The sequence below is a fragment of the Bidens hawaiensis genome, unplaced genomic scaffold (assembly GCF_021521415.1).
Source record: "Bidens hawaiensis isolate Kalapana, Puna unplaced genomic scaffold, B.hawaiensis_p1.1 tig00015556_1, whole genome shotgun sequence".
NCBI lineage: Eukaryota > Viridiplantae > Streptophyta > Magnoliopsida > Asterales > Asteraceae > Bidens > Bidens hawaiensis.
The window spans coordinates 133876-151967 of record NW_027492394.1 but is presented as its reverse complement, the minus strand read 5'-3'; the positions used below and the strand labels follow the sequence as shown (position 1 = coordinate 151967).

The 18092-nt window shown below is 31.5% G+C and overlaps 1 protein-coding gene across 1 annotated transcript; it reads left to right on the top strand.

The window, feature by feature from the left end:
* The first annotated feature begins 9282 nt into the window (after nt 1–9282).
* On the top strand, nt 9283–12826 carry LOC143549393 (gibberellin 2-beta-dioxygenase 1-like). Its single transcript, XM_077040293.1, has 3 exons — nt 9283–9670; nt 9874–10225; nt 12484–12826. The coding sequence occupies exons 1-3, from the start codon at nt 9294–9296 to the stop codon at nt 12733–12735; spliced, it is 981 nt and encodes a 326-aa protein (XP_076896408.1). The 5' UTR covers nt 9283–9293; the 3' UTR covers nt 12736–12826.
* Nucleotides 12827–18092: the final 5266 nt, after the last annotated feature.

Below are 18092 nucleotides of genomic sequence, written 5' to 3'. Positions count from 1 at the left end.
GTTCCACCAACTGCAGGCTGCGCACGTCCCATCGTAAGGGTTGGTGAGTAGGCAGCGGCTAATAGTGACAAACAGTACTAGAGGGTGCTCATCCTCGTATTGTTGTCGGTGAGCTGTCACCCTGTGATTGGTTCATGGGCTGCTCTGGTCAAATTGTCTGTTTCGCCCATACCTTGGTAGGTATAGTACGAAAGACCTTCCAGAAGCATACGGACTGGCTCATTTAGGCGGGAGTATTCCCGCCTTGCTCATTCCTTCATGTGACTACTGAAGTGGCTAATGCCTTGTGCGTGTAGCCTTGCTGTTAGTGCGGGTAGCCTTCCCTGATGGCTTGTATCCGCAGCTGCGGGAACAGGCGGGGTACTTCACCATTGGGAGGCTTTCCCTGCGGGTACAGCTGGCGTACTGCGCGTAAGGTTCTTTGAGCATGGTGGGTCCTGCTGGAGCAGTTGGTCATTGCGCAGACGTCCCTGTTCAAGGTGAGTCTTGCGGGTCCAACTGGGCTCTGCTGGGACCTACCTCTTCAACGCTCTATGAAGTTTCCATGTCACGTTCCATCCAGTCGTATCCCACACTTCTCATCCTTGTTAGTTGCTTCTTCATTTTGGGACGACCATGCTTTTGTTACCTTTGATCCATCTGGCATCCCACGCTACGTCAGCCCAATTTCCTTCACACTTCCCTAAGTCCGTTACATCTAGCCTAAGAGCATCCGAGGTTAGGATCATTTAAACATGTGTTCATTTCGTTGTCATAGACAAAAAAAACACTAATTTCCTATTTAGTAATAAACATTAAAAAAAGTGACCATCTAGGTAAAATTGTTCAAGAACACTACCTCACTCTTAAAAACGAACACAAAATCATTTTTTTTTAACGACAACCCTAAACCGGTTGCATGCTCCAAACTAAACTTTGAATTAAACAAAAACAAAACAAAAAACTTATCATTTAAAAGTTGTACAATTTGATGAACAATATTGACCAACATGTCATGATCACAAAGACTAGCATAGGATGATAGGAATCCATCCATCCATCCATCGCAAATCCACTAGTTCTTTTTCGTATCTGGTTTTCGTCCAAACAAACAAATTTTGTTATTAATAGTCTTCTTGTACACTTTCATGATTAATAATGATTAGCATGTCATGATCACAAAAAGCTACCAAAGATATCCTTCCAATCTGTTGCATTCTATGCGTTTACGTTTTGAACTAGTGTTCACAAAAATTTTATAATATTATTTCATTGATATGAAACAACAAAACAATTAGTTATTTAGCACTGCAAGGTAATAATAAACAACTTCTTTAATTAATTAAAAATATTTATAGTTTCAATATTGTAAGAATAATAAGGGTTAAAATATGGGTCATGTTCGCATCTTAACTCAGATACAAAATTGAAAATCGTGTAAGACACGTTCATGATTAACCCGAAAATGAAACAAGTTTGCATAGGGTGATACGAACGCTAGATATATAACATGAAAAGTTAATCTTGGTTTTTTTGTGTGTGTTTTTTATATACCTTGACATTACAAATATACAACTAAAAACAAATTTGTAGATAAATTATCACGTTCAAACTATAAAACCTCATGTGTAATTTTAATTTTTCTTCTGAATTTCAAAATAAAATTTCAATGAATTTATTTGACATAAAAAACATTCTTATACTTTTAGGTTGACCCGAAAAAGACATGTTTTCTTAATGTGTTAATTGGTTCAACCACACCAGATCCTAACTTGGATAAAATCTAAACTCCGCCATGGTAGATGTTGTCCCTCCTACATGTCCCCCCTTTTCCCATTTTCAAACGTGGAGTTGTGGACGGACTCATGGTCCACTCTCATTAGTCATTCCCCCTCTCGTATACCTCAAACTCACCCTTCCTCACATGCACGACCTTCACGAGCCCCCCGACGCCTGCCAATCCCATAGATAGGCCACATTAGTCAAGAATTTCTTCACAACGGCGAATTAAAGATGTTTTACTTGTAGTTTTCTAAGTTTCTTTCTCGCTTTTCTTAAATACCTTTAAAACTATTTGTTGCGCCATTCAATACACCTATTATAATAACTAATGTGATGGTGTGCAAATCTATCTTTTTTATTTTAAAAGCAATTTTTTATTTTTCATATTTTTTTTCTTTTTATAAGACCTGAACTCTAGTTTTTACTAGATAATACCAACATTTTTACCGTTATACAAATGGTGTGTTTAATTTATGATAAACATAAAAAATTAGAAAGATTAAACTTACATGTGCAAAGCTCTTGATCTTAGCTCATCCAATCTGAATATATTTTAAAATGATTAAAGCTATTTTTATTCATCTATAAAAAACTATTGTAAATTCACATTATTATTGATTTTTAAATTCCGATTAAATGTTACATCAAACTAATGATGTTTCTTATATGTTGCCAAAATTAGAAAAGTAAAGATTGATTGGGGAATCTCCTATATATGATTTGTGGTTATCTCGGTCATATCACAATTCCAAGTTCAATATCACATTTGAATACAAAGATATTTTGAATCACGTGTTACATCATCATAAGTGCTCTCTCTCATTTTTTATTAGTTTTTCCTATTGTTCCAATAATAATAATAATAATAAAATGTTTTAAAAACAGATTAATAACATCAAACAAACTGTTTCAAATATTTTTGCACCGTCGCTTTTCCCTCATATTATTACAATTTACAAATCGAGATTTTTCAATTAAATATATCGATTTTTTAATAGAAATGAGTATGTAACCTATGTGTCGTCAAGGATACCAGCCTTATTCTAAATGTTCGTTATAATGTAGACAAGGTGCAAGGTTGACAGTTTTGGTGCAGCCACCATGACATCTTTGTTGGCGGCCATAGAGCCGGAAACATGATAGAAGAAATATGACAAAAATATGAGATTTTAGTTAGGCTTTATACCATGAATATGGATAATATATTCATATTGAATAATTTGGATGTTTTCATTAGTTATGAGAGACTTGAATATATTATAAACATGCAACATGAATATGGCCGTAGATAATGTAACTAAAATACAAAATATGGGCAATAATGTTGTCCTCTGAATTTACCTCCAAAGAATCGACTGCTAATAGTATTGAGTTATTGGATCCGTTTAAAAAGTAACACTCTAGTTAATTGTTAGATAATCAACATAGCCGACTTTTTAAATTAACTTTCATGTATTATTGAAATATAAATTTACAATATATATTTCAACTTTTAGTCCTTAAATATTAGTGTTAATTTGGCTAGGGATGTGTTCTATGACATATTCAGGTGCGTCGGGATTTACGTTAAGATTTAAGCATCTGTAAATTTCTTAATCAACCCAATGGATAGAAGATCAACTCTCAAACCAGCTGACATTTTGGTTTTGATGGATAGGAAGAAACACACATGGGTTTTCAACTTTTCATGGTGGGTCAGGTTGCATTAAAAGTTGCTTCATGCAAAGTGATCAACCACGAGAAAACGTGTCTTTACCCAACACCTATTAATTCCCTTCGCATTTGATAATTTTAATTTCCTAGTGTTTGGGGCTATAGATTTACTTAGTCATGTTCAATAAATCATGAATTGTAGTGTTGTGACCCCCACGTCATATGAATGCTATTTTTGAACGTTAGTGTAGCTATCTAAGAAAGGTTGTTGGTGCAGTTTGTTGCCCGTTTTTCTTATGTATCGTCGGAAACACTATTTTTTAGTGGTATGTAACTATACTTAGAAGGTTATATTAAAAAGAAGAAAAAAGATTGCATCATGATCAGTGAAAATAAGATATAGTCCTGTCCAGAATGACTAAAAATTGAACTTAGGCAGTATCGCCGCTTTTATTTCAAATGTACGGTTTCCAGGATATCACGTGTTAAAAGAATGGCCACCATGCTAGCCACAGATATCAATGTATCATTGAACAACATTCTAGAAACGTGTTATGGCCAATGACAACGTTGTCATTTTCAGTTCCACGTGGCCACCTTACATTCGTCAATTCCAGCATAACCCCTCAACCCTCTTCCGCTTGTTGCATTTATGACTTTCCATGCCCCACTTGCCTTAATTACAAACCCATTTCTCAAGGTTAAAATTGCATATGATCGTATGAAAACATAGAATTTTTTCTTAGAAGTCTTGTGGAGAAAGCATTTACTGATATGGTGTAGCTACAAAAGTATTTACTAATTAAATGTTTTTGAATTTCTCTCCTAAAATTATTAGATAGCTTCTAACTTCAAAAAAAAACAACTTTTTTTTAAACAAAAACTAACTATTTTAATATGTTGAATAGCTGAGTTTGAAATTTACTAAATAATTATTTTTTTCTTTTATTAGATAAGCATGTATTTTATATAATAAAAATAACATATAAAATATATACAATAACAAAAATAATACATAGAATATGCCTTGAGATCTTTATAAATAAAACCAATATAATAAATATAATGTTATAAATTCTCTTGTTTATAAATTTATATGTTATTGGATAACATATAACTTTATAAACAAACTAGTTTTAATATTTTTAAAAACTACTTTTTTATTAAATATAATTGTATGTCTTTTTTCTTTACATGTTTTTTTATTCGCAGGTCTTACAATTTAGGAAGATTCTTTTAATCATATTATTTTTAGTATTAGAAGAGTTTGTAAAAAAAGATAATGCATATGAAGACTACACTAATATTAAAAGTCCACATAACAAACAAGTTAAAAAATTGCAATTATAGTATATATTAAGTTCCGCTAGCGTACGTTGTTGTGTAATGCATGTTTTTTTTCTTTTTTTTAATAAACATTTTCTTATATACATAAAGACATTGCTTTATGTAATAAGATACAAAATAAAGGTACAATTTGTTAAAAAAATGCTATAATATTTTCCAAATAGTGGTACAATATGTTAAATACGTTCGTTTCTTTTATAAATAAATATTTTCTTATATACATAAAGACATTGCTTTATGTAATAAGATACAAAATGTAGGTACAATTTTTTTTTTACTTTTATAAAGATCAATAGGCATATTTAATGTATTATTTTTGTTATTTATATATATTTTATATGTTATTTTTATTATATAAAATAAATGTTTATCTAATAAAAGAAAAAAAAACATTTTTATTTAGTAAAATTCAAATCATTTATTCAAAATATTAAATTAGTTTGTATTTGTTAATGAAAAAAGTTTGTTTGTATTAAAGTTAAAAGTTACCTAATGATTTTAATAAGAGAGAGAAACTAAAAACACTTAATTGGTAAATACTTTTGTAGCAACACTATATTGGTAAGAAATTTTCTTCACAACACTCTTTTGAGAAAAAACTCTGAAAACATAAGGCTGAGACATTGTGTATACCTCTATAAATGATAAGACACTAACACGATAAAATACGAATATAAAATATGTATATTTATACACGACACAAAAACTTATCATGTACACGAACATGAACATGTTACTACATAATATACACGATAAGATCTATTTAGAAACACATATTTGACAATCTATTTAGTGAAACAAAAGACGGAAAGAGAATGTTCGTGAGTGGTGACGGATGAGAAACATAGAGTGCGAATGTTTTAGAAAATTAGGGTTTAAGATAACTTATAATTATATATATATATATTTAATTATAAAAATCTAACCAGGTATTAACATGTCTTTAATAATAACAGATATTTTTCCTGTTTAGACATGAAAATTAACAAGTAAATTCGTCTCTACTTGTTTAGTACACGAAACTTGTTAAGTCCTTACCTGTTACATGTTAAAGTCGTGTAGATACGTGTCGTAGATTCGTGTCTCGTGTATAAATTGCTAGCCCTATGGAAACCTAACAATGACTTTGAAGAACAGTTATCATCACTATAATGTGTTAGATATCATTTGTCTACACATGTATATCATGATATTGCAGAAGGGCATTACTCGTTGCATTTGTATATTTATGGTATCTTTCTTAACTAGTAAATTCACAATGGACCGGATGAAATGATGCTCGTTTTAAATGTTCCAACAAACACAATAAATAGAGGAGGCACTCTTAATATCTAGGTCTCTTCAATACCCTAGTTACCTCACATTTGAACTATTTTATGATCTTTGAATTCTTCAAAACACTATGGTTAATTTCAAACTGAAGTTGGGAGATAAGATACACATGACCCATCGTAATTGACGTGATCATTGGTGACATGCGAGATACAAACGCTCACACATTTGAGAAAGAATAACATCAATTACTCTATGTTTATGGCAAGTAAAGGTTAATTATTACTTTTTATTTTGAAAGACGGATGGGAGTCCACCCTTGTCACAAATGACACTTATCCTAATCTACATGTAATAATTATTTTTATTATTTATTTATTTATTTTTTTTGGAACATCTACATGTAATAAAGAAGTAGCTATTTATGTCATGTAGTACAATTCAATGAGCCTAAAAATCTTTTTCTCACTTATTTTATTTATCTCGTTCACATTTAAAATAAAAAACATAATATATTAAATAAATATAGTAACTTAAGTGATATATTTGACGGTCTACCCAGTGCTAGATGCAGAGGCGCATAATAGATCGATATGAACATTATGAGCTGTCCCGTAATAAAACCAGTTGTTGCTGATGCCCTCTTCTCGGCTCCTTCTTCTCCTTCCATTCAGCCATGGATGCTTAGCGGGTCATAGTGAATGACCAGATTCCAATTCAAATGGAATCTTTCAACTAAAGCAATGAGATGCTTAAATGGAATTCTTTTAGTTCTAATAAATCAGGAGGAATTTAATGACAGGACATGAATTCAAGTCCTGGATTTTAGAATTGAGAGAGATATTGAAAGAGATCAAGAATTCTCACTATTTCTTAGATTCCTGGACCCAATTCAATTCAGTGGGATCTTTCATTCACATTTTTTTCTGCCGAATCACTCATTTTATGATCTTCTACATCCTAGGTCTTCCCGTTCCATCATCTGGCAAAGATATTAATTCATTAATTAGTAACCTATATGTATCTATCATTTATCAAAATATCATTTTATATTTTCCAAATCCTCATTTTGAACTACATAATGTTTTCTTTGTTTTCTTTATTAAACCCATGTAAACACAAGTTTCTTACAAAGTCTTTGTAATAATCAATATCTTCTTATAGGCTCCTTTAGTAAAGTTTGTACCCATTGTATATATGTTTCCGTAATAACGTCTAGAATTGTATCTGCTTCATGATGTGGTTGCAAGTGTTCTTAATATACGGCCTTTCCAACAACATATATAAAAAATCATGGATCATGCAAATTGATATATACTCTGGGTTCACTATCCGTGTGTATCAACAGGGTAGTGGATAAGAGGATTACGATAACATCTATAATCAGACATATTTCCGTCATGTTGCATCACATTAATAACAAACTCATTAAATACATGTTATGTCGTTATGGATATAACTTATCTAGCTCTCGATGGTACTTTTCGTGCTGTTCGCTTCATTAAATGGACCATGGTTTGTGATCTTTTAAAGATTTCTAAACCCACATTGGATTCGGATATAAGATTGTGTTGTTTGAGAAAGAAAATTCAGAATTCTATTGCATATAGTTCTATTAAATGTTGAAATATCATGCCAACCTTCATGACCTACTTGAAAGCATGAAGTTTGAAAATGAGAACCCCAATTGAATATACACCAAATATCCTAACAAGTCTAGTCCTTTTCTTAACGGTGGTTAGGCCACTAGACTGTTCACAAGATTCGTTGGGTCTCCCGACAAACCAAATTTAATATTAAGATGGCTTTGCAACGTCCTCTTATTATAGTTTAATTCTATTAATTACTCGATAGAGTAATTAAAAGAAATAAAATTACCCTTTGCTTTACATACAAGGATGTTCAATACGAAACAGGTTTGAAGTATAAACTTATTGTATGAAAGAAATAAAATTATAATTATACAGGAATGTTTAATACACATTACAAATTCAACTGTGCTTGAGCTTTGCTCGTTTAAGGCTTTATTTCAAAAACTCGAGTTTGATGTGAGTAGTTTTTCTAGCTTGAGTTTGGTTAAGGTATTATTTATTAATTAATTTATATACATCATGGTGGTTAAATGGCGTGACCCATAACCAGAAGGTTGGGGTTCAAATCTTGAAGGTGCAAGTTTTGTTGTATCTATCCTTGGTAATTCATTGAATTGATGTTAAAAAAATTGCTATGTGTGTGTAAGTTAAAATCGTGTGAAAATCATTCGAAAAATGAGAATTATGAGAACCATTTTGGACCACAGGAATATTCATTCAAGAAAATATAAAAAAAATAATAAAAAAATTGTAAAAAAAAAAATATTGTAGTAAAAAAAACCAAAACGTTTATCTAGCATCCCGGATCAAAAAAAAATCTCGGTTTAGCTAAATTGTACATATGTGTATAATACATATATTTTTAATTTAAACACGTATTTATGTTATTTTTTTTATACGTATATGTACATTTACGATAGATGATAATGTACATGTGTGTATATTATGTAACTGGAGGTTAAATGATAATATATACATATGCACAACTAAGAGATTTATATTTTTTTTTTCTGAAACTGAAATGCTAGATAATCGTTCTGATTCTTTTACTTTTTATATTTTTTATGGTTTATTATTTTTTCATTTTTCTAATATATTTTTGAATGGGTGTTCTTAGTGGTCCAAAATAATCTTAAAGTTCTTAATCTTAAAAAGTTCTATTAAAATCCACACAAGACACACATATGTATGTGCATATATAATTATAATTTTACATGTTATAATAATTATTGTATATCTGTGCCATATATAATATTAAAAATAAATTATATAAATGATTGATGCATTTAGGCTCTCGAGGTGAACCAACTCGTGCTCGATAAGTGAAGCTCGAGCTCGAACTCAAACGCAGTTATTGAACACGTTTATTTCTAGAATCAAGTTTGTTTACGCTTGTTCGATTCAAACATTTAAGAATTCGATCTTAAATGTATCACGAATGACTTGACTCGTTTACACCCGTCAATTAACCATCTAAATCAATCTTTCTCTCACCAAAATTGTATTGGGCCAAAATCCACTATATTATATTCTCTCTAGCCTAGAAACATCCCTACAATAACCATAGCATGTGTTTGTAATAATATTGCTATATATACCCACATCTCATTTCATTCTTCATAAACATAACACACAAAAACCTTGAACAATCTTCATCAACTTTCAACCATGGTGGCTCTAACAAATCCTCCAATGGAACAGTTCTTCGTGAAACCATCTAAACCAATCACAACCCCATTAATCATACCCGACATCCCTCTCATTGACCTCTCCAAACCCGAATCAAAACACCACCTCGTTAAAGCATGCCAAGACTTCGGATTCTTTAAGGTTGTTAATCACGGAGTTCCCGCAAAGTTCATTAATAAACTCGAATCCGAAGCCGTCAAGTTCTTCGATTCTCCGCTTTCTGTTAAAGAGAAATCCGGCCCACCCGACCCGTTCGGTTATGGTAACAAAAGCATTGGTAAAAATGGCGATGTGGGTTGGGTCGAATATCTTCTTCTCAACACCAAACCCGAATCCGTTTACCCGGATAATTTTCGGTAAAAACACTACTTTTTTTTAACGCCTTTTCATGATTATTGAAAATATATTATTCTACATGGTATCGGACCACGTTGTTACCTTTTCTTTTAAATTATTCTTATTATATTAACTATACGTTTAAATAGTTGACTAATAAAATGATGCATACATTTTACAGGGTTTTTGTTATTCTAATTACTTAGTTTTTTTTTGTTGCTAGGGGTGTTGTTAATGATTATGTGACATTGGTTAGACACATGGCATGTGAAATTATGGAATTACTAGCGGATGAAATGAAATTACAACCAAGAAATGTGTTTAGTAAGTTGTTAATGGATGAAGATAGTGACTCTGTATTTCGACTAAATCACTACCCACCGTTTCCGGAGTTTCAAGAACATGCAAAAGATCGGAAATTGGTCGGGTTTGGCGAGCACACTGACCCGCAAATAATATCCGTTTTGCGATCCAACAACGCGTCCGGGCTTGAAATATTTCTAAGGGATGGAAGTTGGATGTCTGCTCCTCCAGATTCCGAGTCTTTCTTTATCAATGTTGGGGATTCGTTACAGGTAATAAGATATTAACATTGTGCGATGTTGACTAATGCCTTAAACCATGTGTACTCATAAAGCTCTATTATAATTGGTTATGCGCCATGTGGCGCCCAGTCAGAGTTATGGTTTTGTACAAAAACAGGCTGTAGTCATAACTCTCCACATCCAGGGGTTATGCGCCACGTGGATGGGGATGAAATGGTTTAATATATAGGAAATAATTTTTTTTTTAATTCTCCAACGGTCAAAAAAGCAACGGTCAAATTTGGATTTGGTGCCATTCTCAGCGTTTTATATACAACGTGAGCAAAATTGAAATCAACATAACGCGGGGGGGGGGGGGGGGGGTGTACCCCCCGCGTTTTGCTTCATAGCGCTGGTGGCAAAGCCACCACTACGGGTGGTCTTAGGCGTTTTAATTGCCACATAGGCTCCATAACGCCCGGTAGGCGGTAGGTATTAATGAGCACTGTCATGATGGATTTTGTGTGGGGCCAATTCTTTAAAAAAAATTTAAATTTAAGGTTAATGTTAGTTAACTTAAAACGCGCTAGTTAAGGATGTACTAGCTTAAGTATGACGTTACGCTTTAACTAATTATTAAATACACGTGGCCTAGGTATTGTACAAGTTTTAATGTGCGATTTACATGTGTTGGTTAGATTGATTTTAAGTTTTTAACAATGTTTTAAAAATAGGTATTTAACTTTTACCGGATTGAACAAATAAAATGATACAACCGGTTGAACCGGGTTATACCGGGAGGTTCAACCGGTTGAATAGTTTACCTATAATTTTCTATATATACAGCTTCAACTCCAAAAATAACCTAAAAGTAAATGCTTTCATAACAAAAGATAATCCAAAAGTTAATCCAATCCATATTAAAAAATAATAAAAAAAAACTCAATTTAAAAAAAATAGTCATAGAGTTTACACGTTTGAAAGTTAATTGTTGGGTTAAAAGTAATTTTGTAAAAATATGAGCCGCAAATATCAAATATTTCTCGGACTTAGAACCGGTATGCAGGTAAAAACCGATATTTTAGAAAAAAAACCGCCGGTATGATTTTCTAGCAAACTGACCATAAATACCGACCTGCTGTATGAAATCCGGTTTAACCGGTTCAACCGGCCGGTTTGAACCGGTATTTGAAACACTGGTTTTTAACCTAGTACAAAACAGTGAAAGACGAAGAAAGAGGTCGAATGAATCTATGTATTCTCCTATCGTGCTGTCTGTTTCCTTAGTCAAATCAATCTTTTTCTCAAGTCCAACAAGTAACTTCTTATTCTAAAGTCATAATCATGTTTTTTTAAATAATAATATAACTATAATGTTGGGCTTATCAAAACCGATTACAAAATAGATTTTTAACATAAAAGTTTGATAAAATGTATAAAAAAACTATTTTATGTTCGCCATTATCGTTAATGCGGCTGAATGTAATTACTTAATGTTCACTCTTTCTTGTTACATTTGATCTTTTTTTTAAGTCTTTTTCTCATTTATGAGCTTACTTTTTTAAACAACGGATATGAGTTTGTATATTTGTATAAATTTATGGTAGTACATATAAATATAAAGTAGATAATAAATAAAATAAAACTAATATATTTCGCATTCTCATGCTTGGTCCGGTTTGTTTTTGTACGTTTTTTTTGTGAAACTGTTAGCAACGTTTTTTGGTTATCAAAAACCGTAATCGAACCTTTAAGATTTATAGCCGTCAATACCGGACCTTGAACACCCAGTTAAACTTAAATACTTAAAATATTAAATTACTTAAAATTCACATCCAATCACAATCTTCAAATCCAAAATTACACTAGAAATCACTACAATTTCTCTTCAATTTCAATTAAATAATATTTTTTAATAAACCTTTAACATTATCATTTATCTTTCCTTCACTCACAACCACTTTTAAAATATATTAAAAAATTATAGGGTGTGAAAAATAACTTTTCAAATATACAGAAAAACATTGGATTTCTCTTTCTTTCACTCAAACCACTACCTACGGTATAAAAACTTCACTTACATTTTTTGATGGATTAAATGTGAATATTAAGATGACACAAAATTTGTAAATTAAAGATATTCTTTTGTCGTGTGCCAATTAATTTTGATTGTATATATAATAATATTGGATTTCTTCACAAAGAATATATATTTCAAAGGATCTATTTTCTTTCTTTCATTTTTTTTTTTGGGATGGGGGTTATATAATAAAATGGTTAAATTGTGACTAAGATTGCTTTGGACTTAGGTGATGACTAATGGAAGATTTAAGAGTGTGAAGCATAGGGTGGTGGCAAACGGTACCAAGAGTAGGGTGTCGATGATATATTTTGGTGGACCACCATTGAGTGAAAAAATAGCACCATTGCCATCACTCATACAAGGAGAGGAACGTAGCTTGTACAAGGAGTTCACTTGGTTCGAATACAAGAATTCCGCATACAAGTCAAGATTATCTGATAATAGGCTCGGCTTGTTTGAAAAAATCACCGCACCTTAGGGTTTTAACATTTTGTTATGTGTCATTCCCTTCAATTTGATTGTTAAATACAACATGTAGTTATGGTATTATTAAGAAACGGAGATTTTCATATATACCATTATAAACTTATGATGTATTTTGTATATACATGATTCAAATTTTTAGTATATACACGTCTCTAAAAGTAGTTAAAGTTATAATTACCCATTATATATGTACCCGTTAAATTAAAAAATGACTAGTTTTTTAAGGTTTAAAAGCTTCATATTTGCTCATGTTTAACTTTAAAAGTTGTATGTACTTATCAATTATATATATATATATATATTAAATATGAAATTTACAAAATCCAAGAAAGTCATTTTTAACCATTTTTTCAAGTTTTCTTTACACCATTCATAAATCATATATGACGGAGCCAATTGGACAAATAAAAAAGAGAACATAACCAAAATAATAGCAATGGAAAATCTATTGACATTAAATAAACAGAAAAACATAAAATAATTATAAATTAAATATGTATTTAACTTGTTTAGACAAATTTAAAACCACGTTGCTTAATTATTTTTTAAATATTTTAAACATGGTAAACTTTTATTATATAATGGTAATATATATTTTATTGATTTAAAATAAAATATTTTTTAAGGTGCGTTACTTACTCGTAAACTATTTTATTAAGTTGATTCTCGAGAGTGTTGAATGGTGAGAATCGTTTGCTCAAGCTAGATATTTTTTAAGGTGAATTCAGACCTTGATCTAATCAAATAAGAATTAGAACTACGATTCAAATTCAATACGTATTTGGGTTGATTCGAACCAGCCAAGTTAGGAGAAAAAAACATAAACTTGTAACTTGATCTGAGGAAATTTTAAAACTTGTCATACGCTTATATGTGAAAACATATATGCATCAATCGAGTTCGTATATTCACGTCAATTCAATTCGAAGTTCTAAAGTTCATAACTGAATTTTATAAACAAAGTTTAAACTTAAATTAGTACCGAAGGCAAAAGAAATTTGAAACAAAGTTTTATAAAAGTAAGAAGTTTAAAAATCGTTTGCTTACAATAAAATGTGTAAATCTCATATTAAAAAAAAATCATTTAGAGGAATTTAAAATTCTATGGTTAAAAATTTGTAAATATGAAAATTTTAATTTTTTTATAATGAAATGAATACATGTGATATTTTATCTAGATTGTACAGACATGAATGATATTTAAGTATGAACAACTAGATATATATGATGTTTCACAATTTTGTATATATAATATGAAATTCTCGATCACTATATATGAAAAAACATGCACCAACACATAACTGTTCGATTATCTTTCGGCCCACACTTGTTATTAATTGAATTGGGCCAGGTTGTTGTGTCTATTACGTTTATCGACCTTGGTCGGTCATGCTATGGACCATCAACTTCACCATCATGCCCTTTGACAATGGCTTGATGGCACCACTTTGTACAGTTTATGGGCGGTTCTAGAAAGTGTATATTAATAAGATGTGAAGCCTTTCGTTTGGAAACATATGCTGATATATTCATCTATATGGATGGGTGTTACTCAACTCTCTAATAGGCTAATAGCTAGCATACAAGTAACGACATGTTGAAAAAAGTTAAAATGTACTATATGTGCGTGGTCAACCTTTATATATAGAATCAAAGTGAATTGCTATAAAAAATATCCAGGATTATCATGTGTATATAATTTTCCTCCTAATGGTGTTAAAACTTGAAATCTGACCCTTCCGGCCGAATGTATTGCTTTGGTATTATTTTTATACAACAAACAACCGTGTCTAGTAAATATCCATGAAGATAGAGATGTTGTTTTTCGAAAAACCATCAACTCCAAAGAAGACAATATACAAAGATACATGTATCAATAAAAGAACATATTTTGAAAACGTGTCATAGTAAAACAAACATAAAAAACAAGAAGACAGTCATATGCTAAGTCTACCTAAAATTAAGAAGAATTTAAGTCCCTTAACTAAGACCCAAAAATATCGTTCTCAAAAAGTTCTCAACCTTGACACTATGTTTGCACGAACTTCTATCATGGACCATATCCTCATAAAGATGTAGTTCTGACAAATCCTGACTAATCATCTCTTCCCAAGTCAATTTTGTTATTACTTTCATGTATTTTAATATTTTTTTAATTAATTTCTGTTTGTAATTTTATTATTGTTATTATTATTTGTTTACATGTACAATAACTATTTATATCTATATGTGTATATGTATGTATCTTTGTATGCATATGTATGTATGCGCGTATATCTATGTATATGTATAGACATACATGCATACATCACTATTAGAAAACTAGGTCGTTTCCTGCATCGGGCTTTCGTTGGGAATTTTGTAAGAAAAGACAATTACCGGCAAATTCTAAACCAAATGATTTTGTTGGAAATCAAGTTATGGGAAAATTTTCAATGTTTTAAAAACCGGTATTTTACTTGTACCGGATTAAGCTAAAAACTGGTACAAACCGGTTGAACCGGGTTATACCGGAAGGTTCAACCGTTTGAATAGTTTACCTTATAATTTTATATAAATATAATTTTCATCCAAAAATAACCTAAAAGTAAATGATTCCATAACAAAAAATAATCAAAAAGTTAATCCATATTAAAAAAATAATGCAAAAGCACTTAGTTTATTAAAAAATAGTCCTAAAGTGTACACGTTTGAATGTTTATTGTTGGGTTAAAAGTTATTTCGAAAAAATACGGGCCGCGAAAATAAAAATTTCTCGGACACAAAACCGGTTTGCCAGTAAAAACTGGTATTTTAGACAAAAACCGGCGGTACGATGTTCTAGCAAACCGGTCAAAAATACCGGACTCAAAATACCGGCCTGCTGTGCGAAATCCGGTTTAACCGGTTCAACCGGCCGATTTGAACCGGTTTTTAAAACACTGAAAAATTTTACAACCATTTTCTAACAAAGTAGTTTTTGACCATTTTCCTATCAACGAGTTTTGCCAAATTATTCCTACCGAAGTTCTTTGCGGCCAATTTTTTACCAAAGTTTTTCTGGGGCCAACATTTTACCAATGTTTTTTGCGGTCAATTTCCTACAAAAGGATTTTACTACTAATATCCTACCAAGTTTCTTTGCAACTAACTTCCTACAAAAATTAGGTTCAGTTTTTCCAACCGAAACAGGTTTTATATGATGACAATCACAACTTACGAAGTGACGAAACACAGATCATTAGGGTAAAATGTTAGTGAAAATCATTCCAGTTTGACAGCCCATTTCAAGACATTACTACAACTGTAAATTGATCTCAAGTTCTCAACTAATGTGAAGATATATAAACTGAAATGAAGTTAGTAGATCAGAGATTACAAGTGGATGAGCACCCAATATTTAGAAATCTAACTACCAATATTTCTACGATCACTAGTTTAATTTAGTGACAAAGGTGTATGACCTTTAACCAAAAGATTACGGGTTTTAGTTTCACTTGAGACATGAAGGTAGAAGGTAGAATATGTGAAAGAAATTAGCTGTTAAAAAAAACTACCAATAATTCTCTTTTCGTTCTCTCTCCTATAAGGAAATTAAACAAAAATAATCTAATGAGAAATAATCTAATCCGCGGAGCTGATATAATGTGGCCCATTATTTTGAATCTTTGATGAAAATGATATTGATCTACATAAGCCCAAACTGATAGGTGATTAGAGCCCATACATGAAGCCCAAATTGTGAAGCTCGACACGAATTAGAGCAATGTTAAAAAACCAGTAATTTACTCGTACCGAATTTATTCAAAAACGGTACAACTGTTTGAACCGTGATGTACCGAAATGTTCAACAAGGTTGAATAGTTTGCCCTGTAGTTCCATATAAATACAAATTCAACTCAAAAACAAACCCTAAAGTACATTAATAGACATCACACATGAATAATAATCGAGTTAAGTATGAAGTTTGTATTTGTATATGAAATTAATCAAGTACAAAATATGTAAAGAAGCCAACCTAGGATTTGCAAGATACAAAATTGGTTGATTAACGAATCGTTGTTTAGTATGCTTACTCGTTTTAATTTTTATCTGCTAGATTAAAAGTCATTTTATAAAAATATCATAATTCTCTTGGTTTTAAAACCGGTTTGCTATTTAAACCGGTATTTTTGAAAAAACCGGCGGTAGGATGTTCTAGCAAATCGTCTAAATATACCGGGTTTTAAATACCGGTTGCCTTACTAAAATCCGATATAACTGGTTCAACCGGCCGGTACGTACCGGTTTTTAAAACACTGAATTAGAGTTAAAGTTGCCCGAACCCTAAATGACCCGAAAGCATATAAGGGGTTTGCCCCAAAACTTTCTACACTACCTTTGTTGATATTAGGGCCCCGAGATCGGGCGAGACGACCCGTTTTTTTTAAATTCCAGAAGACCCGAGCAAGTAGTAAAAATTAACCCTTTTTTTTCTTCTATACAACAAATTTATTTGCACCTAAATTCTCTCGAATTAGGATTTAAACCTAACACCTTCATTTTTATAAGGGTGGACGTCATATCACAAGATCATTAGATCATAGGTATATATATATATATATATACATATATATATAAAATTCAATTTCATAGATGAAAAATAAACATTTAAAAAAGTCTTAATTTAAATCATCAAACTAAACTCAATTGTTAAGTCTTTTCAAATAATATCTACAGAAAGTGACCTATACAAGAGACAATGAAATAAAAACTGCTTTAAATTGGGACAAACCAACAACAAACTGCCAAACCACCATCATTTTATTTCATTCATTTTGATTTTCTTTCTAAACATGCCAAATGAAAGTCTTCACGTTTTTATAATTTACCACCATAATCAGTGTGACTGATCATAAGCAAATCAACAACGCCTAATCAGCGATCGAGTTCAAACCTAAAAGCTAACGCTTGGTGATAAGATAAGTGGTCGAGTCTATAATGTTGATCGAATCCCAAATTTGTTTAGTGATCGATGTAGAAACATCATGTGGAATATGCAACTTAATATTGAATGCACGAAATGTGTATCATAATAATATAACTTATTGAAGTACAATTCCCGAAAAACCTCAGAGACAAAAACAAGACTAGATTGAAAAAAGAGGTAGATTATGTACATACACATGATGCTAGCTCGGGTATCGTCTTCGGGAAGAATGTTGCTTCAATGTATGGGTGGCAAAGCCGGTGGATGAGGTGGTGCATGAGTAGACTCGACCAATATAGACCAAAGTACATGCACATCTTCGTATGGACATGATTTTACATCTTCGTACAATATGTATATCCCTCTACCTGAAAATGCACGCTTACGGTTAACATTGTTAG

What these genes read in the sequence shown, in the direction of transcription:
- LOC143549393 (XM_077040293.1), top strand. Translation starts at nt 9,294, where the DNA reads ATGGTGGCTCTAACAAATCCTCCAATGGAACAGTTCTTCGTGAAACCA. An exon ending in GTTTACCCGGATAATTTTCG is followed by an intron (nt 9,671 to 9,873) that starts GTAAAAACACTA and finishes TTTTGTTGCTAG; the next exon opens with GGGTGTTGTTAATGATTATG. An exon ending in ATGTTGGGGATTCGTTACAG is followed by an intron (nt 10,226 to 12,483) that starts GTAATAAGATAT and finishes CTTTGGACTTAG; the next exon opens with GTGATGACTAATGGAAGATT.